This window comes from Eupeodes corollae, chromosome 1, assembly GCF_945859685.1.
Source record: "Eupeodes corollae chromosome 1, idEupCoro1.1, whole genome shotgun sequence".
NCBI lineage: Eukaryota > Metazoa > Arthropoda > Insecta > Diptera > Syrphidae > Eupeodes > Eupeodes corollae.
Window position 1 is genome coordinate 292,834,884 of NC_079147.1, and position 10,791 is coordinate 292,845,674.

The following is a 10,791-nucleotide window of genomic DNA, read 5'->3' on the forward strand; positions in this document are numbered from 1 at the left end:
CTAGGTTGAGTGGTTCTATCTCCCTTATAGCGGAATTAGGTTTATCATCGCCGTTATATAATTTGGAGAAGTGGTCTTTTCATATTGTCAACATAGACTGTGGTTCTACTAGGATGTCCCCCTGATCGTCTTAACCGAAGTTCGTTAGCTTTTGGTAAAATTTACGAAACTCATCGATCACGCGCTTCTCATGCTCTCTTTTCTTCTATCAAGGAAGCCAGTATTCCTCTTTCCTCTTCTGTTTGTAGAGCTCGCGAGCAGCTCTGGTCCTCCTGTGAAGCGCCGTTTTGTATGCCTCTTGCATCGCTGCGTTCGCTTGTCGGCATTCGTCGTCAAACCAGGGGTTTCGCTGTGGTGGCCGTGTGAAACCTAGCACTTCAGAGGCGGCATCTCTGATGGCTGCAAGGCAAAGTTGCCACTGGTTTTCAATGCTTAATGCAGGCAGCATAGGACTCCTTAAGAGGTTATAAGAGACTCGATCGGAAAAGGACATGGCAGTCTCTTGTGATTGTAGCCGTCTAACGTCGAATCGTTTCACAGTACTTCCTTGTTTAGGCTTAGACCGGGATATCCGTAGCCGTACCTCGGCTACAACTAGGTAGTGGTCCGAGTCAATGTTGGCCCCTCGAAATGTTCGGATATCCTGTATACTGGAGAAGTGTCGTGTGTCGATCGCAATGTGGTCAATCTGGTTGACGGTTGATTGATCTGGTGAAGTCCAAGTTCCTTTGTGGATGTTGAGGTGTTAAAAACGCGTGCTGGCTACCATGACGTTTCGCCCCGCAGCAAAATCTATGAGCCTGAACACGTTGTCGGAAGTGTTGTCGTGCAGGCTGTATGTACGAACTTTCCGAGAAGCTATAATCGACTCGGGCCACTACCTCGTTGTAGCCAAGGTAGCACTTCAGATTTCCAGACCCAAGTCAAAACAGGGAGGTGCTGGGAGAAGGTACAACGTCGAACAGCTACAATCGCCAGAGATCGCCAAATCCTTTTCCGACCGTGTTACAAGGTACCTCTCTCGAAGTTCTCTGCCGCCAACACAATGTATCGAAAACCAGTGGCAACATTGCCAAGTTGCAATTAGAGAAGCTGACTCTGATGTGCTGGGTTTCAAACAGCCACCAACAAGGAACCCCTGGTTTGATGAGGAATGTCGGCAGGCAAATGCAGCCAAACAACAGACACGCAAAGCGGCGCTGCATAAAAGGACGAGAGCTGCTCATGAGCTCTATGAACAGAAGAGGCGAGAGGAACGCCGACTTCTCAGAAGGAAAAAGAGAGGGCATGAGAAGCGTGCGGTCGAATCTGTTGAGAGGTTTAAAAGCAGGAATGAAGTGCGAAAGTTTTATGAACAGGTGAAATGAAATTCACAGGTACATAAACCTAGAACCGAAGGCTTATCAGTGTGGTTTTAGACCAGAAAAGTCCACAGTTGATCAAATATTCACATTACGGCAGATCCTGGAAAAAAACCAAGAACACCAAATCGACACCCACCATCTTTTCATCGATTTCAAGACCGCATATGACAGCATCTACAGGGACGAGCTGTATAGAGCCATGTCTAGTTCCTGCCCTGCCAAAGTAGTCCGTTTGTGCAGGATGACCATGGAGAATTCATGCTGCTCCATAAAGGTTGGAAACAACTTAACAGAACCTTTCGATGTCAAAAATGGTTTTAGACAAGGTGATGCGCTGTCATGTGGTTTTTTTAATATCGTGCTTGAAAGAATAGTGCAGAGCTCACACGTCAACACTAGAGGCACTATCTTTCAAAAGTCTGTCCAATTACTGGCATATGCTGATGACATTGACATAATCGGAAGAACTCAGCGTGATGTCAATGGGGCTTTTGTGAGTATTGAGGCAGAGGCGGTTAATGAGGGCAAAACAAAGTACATGCTTTCGTCTAGAAAGGACATACAACACCGACGTTTTGGTCAAAACGTGACAATCGACAGACGTAACTTTGAGGTAGTCAAGGACTTCGTCTACCTAGGCTCCGCTGTAAACGCAGAAAACAACACCAGCGCTGAGATCAAACGCAGAATAACTCTTGCTAACCGCTGTTTCTTTGGACTAAGAAAGCAATTGAGTGTTGCTATATAAGACCCTTATCATCCCCGTCCTGCTATACGGTGCAGAAGCATGGACCATGACAAAAGCGGATGAAAGCACCTTGGGTCGCTTCGAGAGAAAAGTTCTTCGTGTGATCTACGGTCCCGTATGCATCGAAGGGGAGTGGAGGAGAAGATGGAACGACGAGTTGTACGGGCTGTACAGCGAAGTAGACTTAGCCAGAAGGGTAAAAGTCCAACGACTAAGATGGCTGGGTCACGTAGAGCGCATGGAAACCAATGCTCCGGCCCGGAAAGTCTTCGAATCCGCACCCACAGGACAGTGCAGTAGAGGAAGACCGCGGATCAGGTGGCGCGCACAAGTGGAAGGTGACCTCACCCACCTTGGAGCGCGAAACTGAAGACATCTAGCTAGAGACCGAGCTAGATGGAGAAGTTTGTTGGGTGAGGCTCTAGTTCACACAGGACTGTAGCGCCACCTTAAGTAAGTAAGTAAGTTCAAGAACCCCTTAGAAAAATCTACGACGCGACGTTGTGGATGGTCTGCTGGCTTCAGTTGTTGTGTTAGCTGGACTTTGTATGGATGTGGGTGTAGTTCCTAATACAAAATACACCATAATCTGCCGTAAGACAGTCGTAATTTATGAGAACAACAAGGAATCAACACATTGGTTTCGTCGGCAACATTTTCACTTACAGCAGCGATTAGATGTCGTGGTTACAGATGTGTAATAGTTAAGCGATCCCTTCCAAGTAAATTAAAAAAATTAGTCAATAAAAACTGAACTGAACTAAGATGTAAACCATCAAAGCTACCCCCAGCAGATTTATAAGATCTGAGTACCATCAGTTTTTCAGATAAACTCTCAATACATTTGAAAAAAGTTTTTATGCTTTTTAATTTAGATGAACCTATTAGACAACAGAACCAATAAATATGTTTGTTTAATATTCTTAATTGTTTTTTGGATTTTTATTTACATTTATTTCCAGATAACAATAAAAAATTGATTAATAAAACAAAGAACCCAGTCCTTTTATTATTATTATTACTATCAAAACTATTGTGAACAACTTGCATATTTCTAGAACGAAACATTTTACTCTTCATAAGCTCCATCGCCGTCATCTTCATTATTGTATTCGTCATTTTCATCGCCCTCGTAGCTTTCTTCAGCTGCTTGATTTTGTGAAGCCCACCAAGAGAGCACTCCAAGCCCTGATTCATTGATAGCTGCCTAAGGAATAAAAAAAAAGAAAACAGACACATAGAAAAATAAACCCAAAAAGGAACTTATTCAACAGACTTACAATAATTCGATAAGGTGTTTTGATTTCTTTGAGTTGCGCTGTCGACGAACCTGGTTGATCATTTTTTGGTGGTCCAATGGGTGAACTCTCTTCAAATAACTCGCCGGACACGCGAAACTTTATAGGTTCTCCTATATCCATGAACAAATCGTGTTTCTCGCCATCATCAACTGGGTACTCCCACACCCAGGCTTGTTCGGTTTCCTCAAAACGAGAAGGATGCTGCAAAGCCGATGGGGGAATGATGATATCGTCGAAGAAGCCCAACGTAACATGGACTCCTTCACGACTACAACTTCGTATTTTTCCAGTCACTACGTTTCCTATTGCCGGTCGGAAGACAATATACCGAAAAATTACTTCGGTATGGGAAGCACCATCGCCAGGTAGAATTATTGAGTCTTTAATGGAAACTATATCCTTAAGAGCTATACAAAGACCTACGTTCAGCAGGACCTGCGAAAATGAATCTATTTTATGGGAATTGTTATTATTTAAGTGATTTGGTTTGAGTGGTTACCTTATTGGCCAATTTTCGATTTATTTCATCGCGTATTGCTTCAATTAGTTTCAGATGAAACTGATCTGGAGCAATACGAATAGTGTCTTTGAGTTCCGCAAGAGCAAACATTTTATTAAATATCTATTACAGATTCATATTAAAAGAAAAATTATTTTAAAGATTTTTGCTTCAGCTTAAACACATTTTTTAATAAAAATAAACTAAATGTCAATTCAAGTTTGTTTGTGTTCGTGCTGTGTTCTGTATTTTGTTATGAAACTGACAGCCTCCGAGTGGTGAATTATTTCGATTTTAAAACGAATCGTTCAGCCCTATCACTTCCTAGGGCGTGAACACACTGCCATTCAATTGATGGTTAAATTTTCTAAAACAATAATCTTATGACGTTCAAACTTTTACATTGAAACAGTTTTATATTATTAAGACGAGGAAACATTGTCAGAGAACTCAACGCGATGTCAATGAGCCTTTTGTGAGTTTTGAGGTGGCAAATAATCGGATAAACGGTTAATGAGGGTAAAACGAAGTACATGCTGTCATCAAGAAATGACACCAACGTCTCGGCCAAAACGTCAGAAAATGACACCAGTCCAGCAGGAATAAAACAAAGAATTAATCTTGCTAACCGTTGTTTATTATGACTAAGAAAACATTTGATGACGATGAGTAAAGCCCTCTCTTGTTCTACCAAAGTCTCACTATATAACACCCTCCATTATTTTTGTCCTGCTTCGGTGCTAGGGTCTTTTTGAGAAACAAATTCTTTGTTTTATTCTGTCCCGTTCCATAGAAGGTGAGTGGAAGATAAGATATAAAGACGAGCTGTTGGGGTTGTACAATGCTTCAGCATGGAGAGTTTTCGAATCCACTCACAGAATCCAGAATAACGCATTCTTATATTTAGTAATTCTGTAAACCTAGTTAACTCATTCAAAGATATGTTATCATTTCAGGTCATAATTCTTTTTTGAGATGGATGTATGTTAGGGGTTGAGCATCTTGCCACTACAATTTTCCTTAAATGTATGATTATCTGTCAATTAGAATCTTAAACAATATTTAAGCATTTCAGTAAAATCCACAAACAATTATTAGTATTACATCTCTGATAAAAATCAATAGCGAAGAAATGTCAAAAAACTTGGAATTTTATTTAAAAATTCAAATAAATGGTCAATATGCACATACCATTTTTATACAAAAATACATCGTATGAAAACTCAATTAATACAGGAGCTGTGAACAATTTTAAAGTTTATTTTCTCCGTTTGAATTAAGTTTCTTACTGGAATAGAACCACCCTGTAAATAGTGTTTGACAAGCGACATTATGACATTTGAACTGTGGTGAAATTTAGAACCGAACCTCCCTACCATACCACACGTGTTTCTGTTTATTTTCGTTAGTCGCAATTTTTAGTAAAATTAGACAATTTTTTCCTTAAAATTGAAATAAAAAGATATTTAACACGAAATGGAGCATCAATTTAGCGATGCAGAAGAAGATGAAGTTCCCCTTCAACCGAAATTGCAGCCAACTGCTGATGGACTTATTGAAAACTTCCCCAAACTCACTGTTAAACATGTGATATTTTCGGGCCTTCAAGATGAACCAAAACCAAAAGAGATTGAAGACGATGACGATGAAGAGGAATACGATGAGGATTCCGATGTTAATGATTATCAGGACTATGATGATTCATATACTGGCTATCAGAAGCACAACACCCAACACGGTTCGGTAGCCCTCAATTCGGCCGGTCACACAAATATTCAGCGCCAAACACAGAAAGTCTCGAGCTATCAGCCCAATGATAAGGCATTGCGAAAATATTCCAGCAAAATCAACATCGAGAAATACGACCCACGGACGAATATGTCTGACCAAGCCGCCAATCGCTTGGTTTCCTTCGACCGGAAGGTTGAGTCGGAACGAGTCAGAATTAAGGACAAACACGATCGTGCCACAGCCGAACAAGTAATGGATCCCCGCACTAGAATGATTCTCTTCAAGCTTCTCAATCGTGGTTTGATAAACGAAATCAATGGGTGCATATCTACGGGAAAGGAGGCAAATGTCTATCACGCAGTTTCAAAGACCGAACAGGAGTACGCCATCAAAATTTACAAGACCTCGATTTTGGTATTCAAGGATCGAGATAAGTATGTGTCAGGTGAGTTTCGCTTCCGACACGGCTATTGCAGGCACAATCCTCGCAAAATGGTGCGCACCTGGGCCGAAAAAGAAATGCGGAACTATCTACGCATGAAGAACTCCGGTGTTCCAGTTCCGGAACCAATTCTGCTGCGAAGTCACGTACTGGTCATGGAGTTCTGTGGCAAAAATGGCTGGCCATCGCCTAAGCTCAAGGATGTTGATATTTCGGTATCCAAAGCTCGAGAGCTGTACCGCGAATGCGTGGTAATAATGTGGAAAATTTATAACAAGTGCCGCTTGGTTCATGCCGATCTATCGGAATTCAATATCCTGCTTCAGGATGGTCAATTGGTGATCATTGATGTTAGCCAATCGGTGGAGCATGACCATCCACATGCCTTTGATTTCCTGAGAAAAGATTGCACCAATATATCTGAATTTTTCCGCAAAAAATCTGTCGCTACCATGACCGTGAAGGAGCTGTTTGATTTCATCACCGATCAGACCATCACCGATGAGAACATGGAGCAGTGTTTACATGAAATCTCCGAGCGAATCAAGGACCGTGACTTTGATCAGTTGACTGCCCAGGAGAAAATTGACGAAGCTGTTTGGCAGAGCACATATATACCCAAACGTCTGGATGAAGTAGGTCTTCATGTCTATATTCTGGATTTGGTCTTGTTTTTCAATAATTTCTCTTTTAGGTTGTCCACTTTGCCAGGGATATCGACAAAGCCAAGTCGGGAGAGAAACCTTCACTTATTTACAGTAAAGTTACGGGCCTTACATCCGAACTAAATGTTCAAACGAAACCAGATATTTTAGCTGGTTCAAATAGCAATTCTGAGGAAGAATCTGACAGTGAGGAGAATGAGGAAGAGAGCGATAGCAACGATAGTGAAGATAAACAAAAATTTAAAAACTCAGCTCGACCGAGGGATGAATCCCCGGAGTCTAAAAAGGCCAGGAAAAAAGCCATCAAAGACGCCAAGGCCGATAAGAGAAAGGTTAAGGTGAAAAAACACATCAAAAAGAGAAAAGAAAAACTAGGTGGCGGAAAGAAATGAGAGGGAGAGAGAACGATGTAATGTTATGAAATTTTTTATTTTATGAAATAAATAAAGACAAAAATCAAAAATTGCGGCTCTATTAAGTTTCTTTATGAGCAGTTACTAATAATTTAATTTACAATTCTTAACTATTCTAGTATTATACATTTACGGAGCTACTTAGTGAACATCTTATGGGGCTTCGAGGACTTATTCGTACTTCCTGACATTGTAAGTAAGTTGCGAAGCACCAAGAAACGATTTAAGGACAAAAAGCTTCGGATATGCACGTGAAATGTTAGGTCCCGTAATAGACCAAGCGCACCGGAACTATTATTGAAGGCCCTTAGCTGCTTTGACGCAGATATTATTGCCATTTAAGAAGTGCGATGGGGATGAAGACATTCAAATACAAAAGTGGAAATATCATAGTGAAACGTTAATCAATGCTGATGACTTGTATACCGTCGACGACGAGCTGAATTCCACTGTCAGGCAGGATGATCAATTCAATAGAAAACCAGCAATTCCGTATTTCCGACTTAGACGAAGTAAATACTATCTATCTAAGCCGCTGGAGCAGATCATTTCAAATCAGATGGAGATTTTTTAGAGTTTCGTTGCCCAATGAATGAATGAACATCAGTATTGTTTGCTAGATACTCAAAAAGGAGAACCTAATGACTTCTCTATCGTAATATATAAACGGCTAACGGTTTTAGATCAGGAAAGGTCAGAGTCGATCAAATATTTATATTAAGACAGATCCTGTAAACAAAAACGCAAGAACATCAAATAGAGAACTATCACCCTTTTACCGATTTCAAGGCCGCATATGACAGCATCTACAGGAACAAGCTTTAAAGAGCAATGTCTAGTCTTGGCATCCCCGCCAAACTCGTCCGTTTGTGCAGGATTACCATGAAGACATCACACTTGAAAGAATTGTACAAAGCTCCCACGACAACAGCAGATACACTAGGCAGGTTTAGATAACATAAGGGACTTCATTTAAAGTGTCATAAACTTCAAACTCATAACTTTACTAACTTCAGTTCATCGTACAAAAACTACCAAAAATATTATTGTCTACAAAACACTCCTCAGGCAATCTACAAAATCATCACAATTTATATTTTTTATTCGTTAAAAATTATTAACTTTTTTCAGTTTGACAAAGAACCTTAAATCAAAATAAATCATAGAGTTATAAAGTTCAGCCTTCCCTTCAGTTGAATGAAAAAAAAAGAAACAACAGCCATTTTGACATAAGTGGACTTGACTTAATAGTTGGGGAGATTTAACTTGACGAACTTTACAATAAAGTTGACTTAATTGGAAGGCAATTATTAGGAAGCTGGCCCATCAGTACTTGAAACTTGCCCTACTTGCAAGTCCTTTATGTTTCCTGAACATAACAAAAAGAAATATTTCTTATTTCTTTTTCAATTTGAGAAGGAACCCCTTTACACAAAAAATGAAAATGGAAATGTGAATATATAAATCCGATGAGTAAGAAAGTTGAGCTTTCAGTTATATGAAAAAAACATGATTAACTGTCATTTTGACTTGACTTGATGTTCAACTTCAAATGGTAGACATGTGCATTCAAGAAGACACAAGCGTCCTCAGGTTTTTCTCAAAACCCACCCCATCGGGTGCCTAGTACCTCAACTGAAGATTGGGTTCTAACCCCAGTGGAAAGTTGTTGGGGGCAGAAAACGAGAGAGGGGGGAGAGGTATTTCCACTAAGGCACCTCTCCTTATCCAGACGGAAGCGGACGAATTCTCGAGATGGAATCAACGATAGCGTTTACCGTTCCAGTAAGGTTGAACTACCTAGTGAACACCTTAAGGGCATCAACGACTTATTCGGAGCCCAGCACGGCCTGTAAGGAATGAAATATCCGGCTCCCCGTCCTCTGAGTTATACCAAGGATCTGGCCTTCCAGGTTGGCCACAGTGTGGGAATTCGCTAATCTAACGGAATTAAATTAATAGCGCTTACAAGTTTATATTTTTTTTTATTTTTTTTTTGCAAAATTGATCTTAAGCATGTGAAAAACTAAATTTAACTACAATCATTACTATATTTCATGAAATTTTTGATGTACAGAGCTCCAAAAGTACAAGTTTCTTGCCTTTTGCAGACCCATTTCAAAAAAATTAATTACGGTTACAAAAAAAAGTCTTTTGTTATATTTTCGTTCGAGAATCATGATGAATATATACAACAAAGAATAAAACTACTATTTCATACATATTAAGAAAATTTTGTGATTTACGGAGTTGTGAAGGTGCACTTTTTTTGCACTTTGGTAGACTTTTCTAAGTTTCGCAAAAAAGCAATTTGTTAATTCCAATTTGTAATGAATATACACAAAAATAAAATTAGACTAAATAATTTATACAGCAACTAACTTTTTATTGAGGGGACTTTAAACAAAATATAAATTAAAACCACAATCATTCACACTTTAGAAGAAAAAAAAATATTTTAAAAGAGTTTAAAATAGCTTAAGTTGTGACATTTAGAAGATCTAGGACTTCATGCTCGATCACATTTTTCTTTCATTTTGGAATGCACATGAGACTTGCGATGAAAGGATCAGAAGTTATCAACAGTCGATTGAAAAGATCTGTCATCGTGTGCAACCGCGATGTTTTTCTGGCGAATAGTTCCCGATATTTCCTATTCTCTTTGTTTCTTGCCTCTTGCGCTTCCTCCGAAAGTTGGCCAATTGGAAGAATGCAAGAAGCAATCACTTGTCTGCTATGAAATAATACTTTATGGACGCTTACTGGCATGTAATGGGAAATCGAGAAGCTAGGGCTTCTAAAAGAATGTGAAACCCTTTTAGAAGCTCTATATCAATTCCTGTTATTTCAGCCGTTTTATTTTCGTCTCGGAAGAATCGCCTTGCCGTATTGCCATCGTTCGAGTTGCCAGCTTGTTGAGTTGGCATGTCAATGCGTAAGCCAGTCTCCATTTTAAATCTTGTTTGTATGAGTTCTTTCCTGGCTTTAACCTTTTCCTTGCTTTCCTTCTCTTTGACTTGCCAAACCTTAACATCAAGCCTGTATGCTATATGAAGGATACACTCCATAAAACGAATCCAAGAATGGAGTGGACTTAACCCAAAGGACATTGAAAACGCATCCAAAGACTTTCTCGAAATAATAGTGGCATTATTCATTTCTGATGGCTTTGCACCGCATATGTACCTAACATGTTTGTGATGACGATGTCACAGGTGATAAGGCAGTGCATACTTTGCCATCTACCATTGTTAACAAAAATACTGGTTTAATTGTAACATGAAATTCTTCCTCATGGATTTCAATAGGTGCTAATGCGTTTATTTGCTCAGCTATCAGATCAACTTCCAATTTTATCAAGTCAGTCGTTTCCTTGGCAAAAACAAGTTTTATGGGGCGACAGTATCTTGTTGACGAGGGGGCAGGATTTTGCCAAATTATGGTCTTGATACGATCTTCCTGACAAAACATTTGAATTGGAACCATAGACACGCTGAAAAGGTTTTCGTCATAACATTCTTCAGACGTGTATTTTTGTTTATCCCATCCCCATTTAAAAATCAGAGATAATTCTTTAAGCCCTGTTTTAAAATCCTCACAATTCAACACATCTTTCTCTGCCAAACAT

The 10,791-nt window shown here is 39.7% G+C and overlaps 2 protein-coding genes across 2 annotated transcripts; one reads left to right on the plus strand and one right to left on the minus strand.

Annotated features, from left to right (window-relative positions):
• Positions 1-2,951: 2,951 nt before the first annotated feature.
• On the minus strand, positions 2,952-4,141 carry LOC129939543 (DNA-directed RNA polymerase III subunit RPC8). Its single transcript, XM_056047585.1, has 3 exons — positions 3,913-4,141; positions 3,393-3,848; positions 2,952-3,319 (listed from the first exon to the last, which is right to left on the minus strand). Exons 1-3 carry the CDS (start codon positions 4,021-4,023, stop codon positions 3,182-3,184), a joined length of 705 nt encoding a protein of 234 aa, XP_055903560.1. The 5' UTR covers positions 4,024-4,141; the 3' UTR covers positions 2,952-3,181.
• A 1,145-nt stretch (positions 4,142-5,286) lies between these two features.
• On the plus strand, positions 5,287-7,222 carry LOC129941783 (serine/threonine-protein kinase RIO1). The gene is made up of 2 exons (XM_056050507.1): positions 5,287-6,720; positions 6,780-7,222. The coding sequence occupies exons 1-2, from the start codon at positions 5,389-5,391 to the stop codon at positions 7,140-7,142; spliced, it is 1,695 nt and encodes a 564-aa protein (XP_055906482.1). The 5' UTR covers positions 5,287-5,388; the 3' UTR covers positions 7,143-7,222.
• The last annotated feature ends 3,569 nt before the right edge of the window (positions 7,223-10,791 follow it).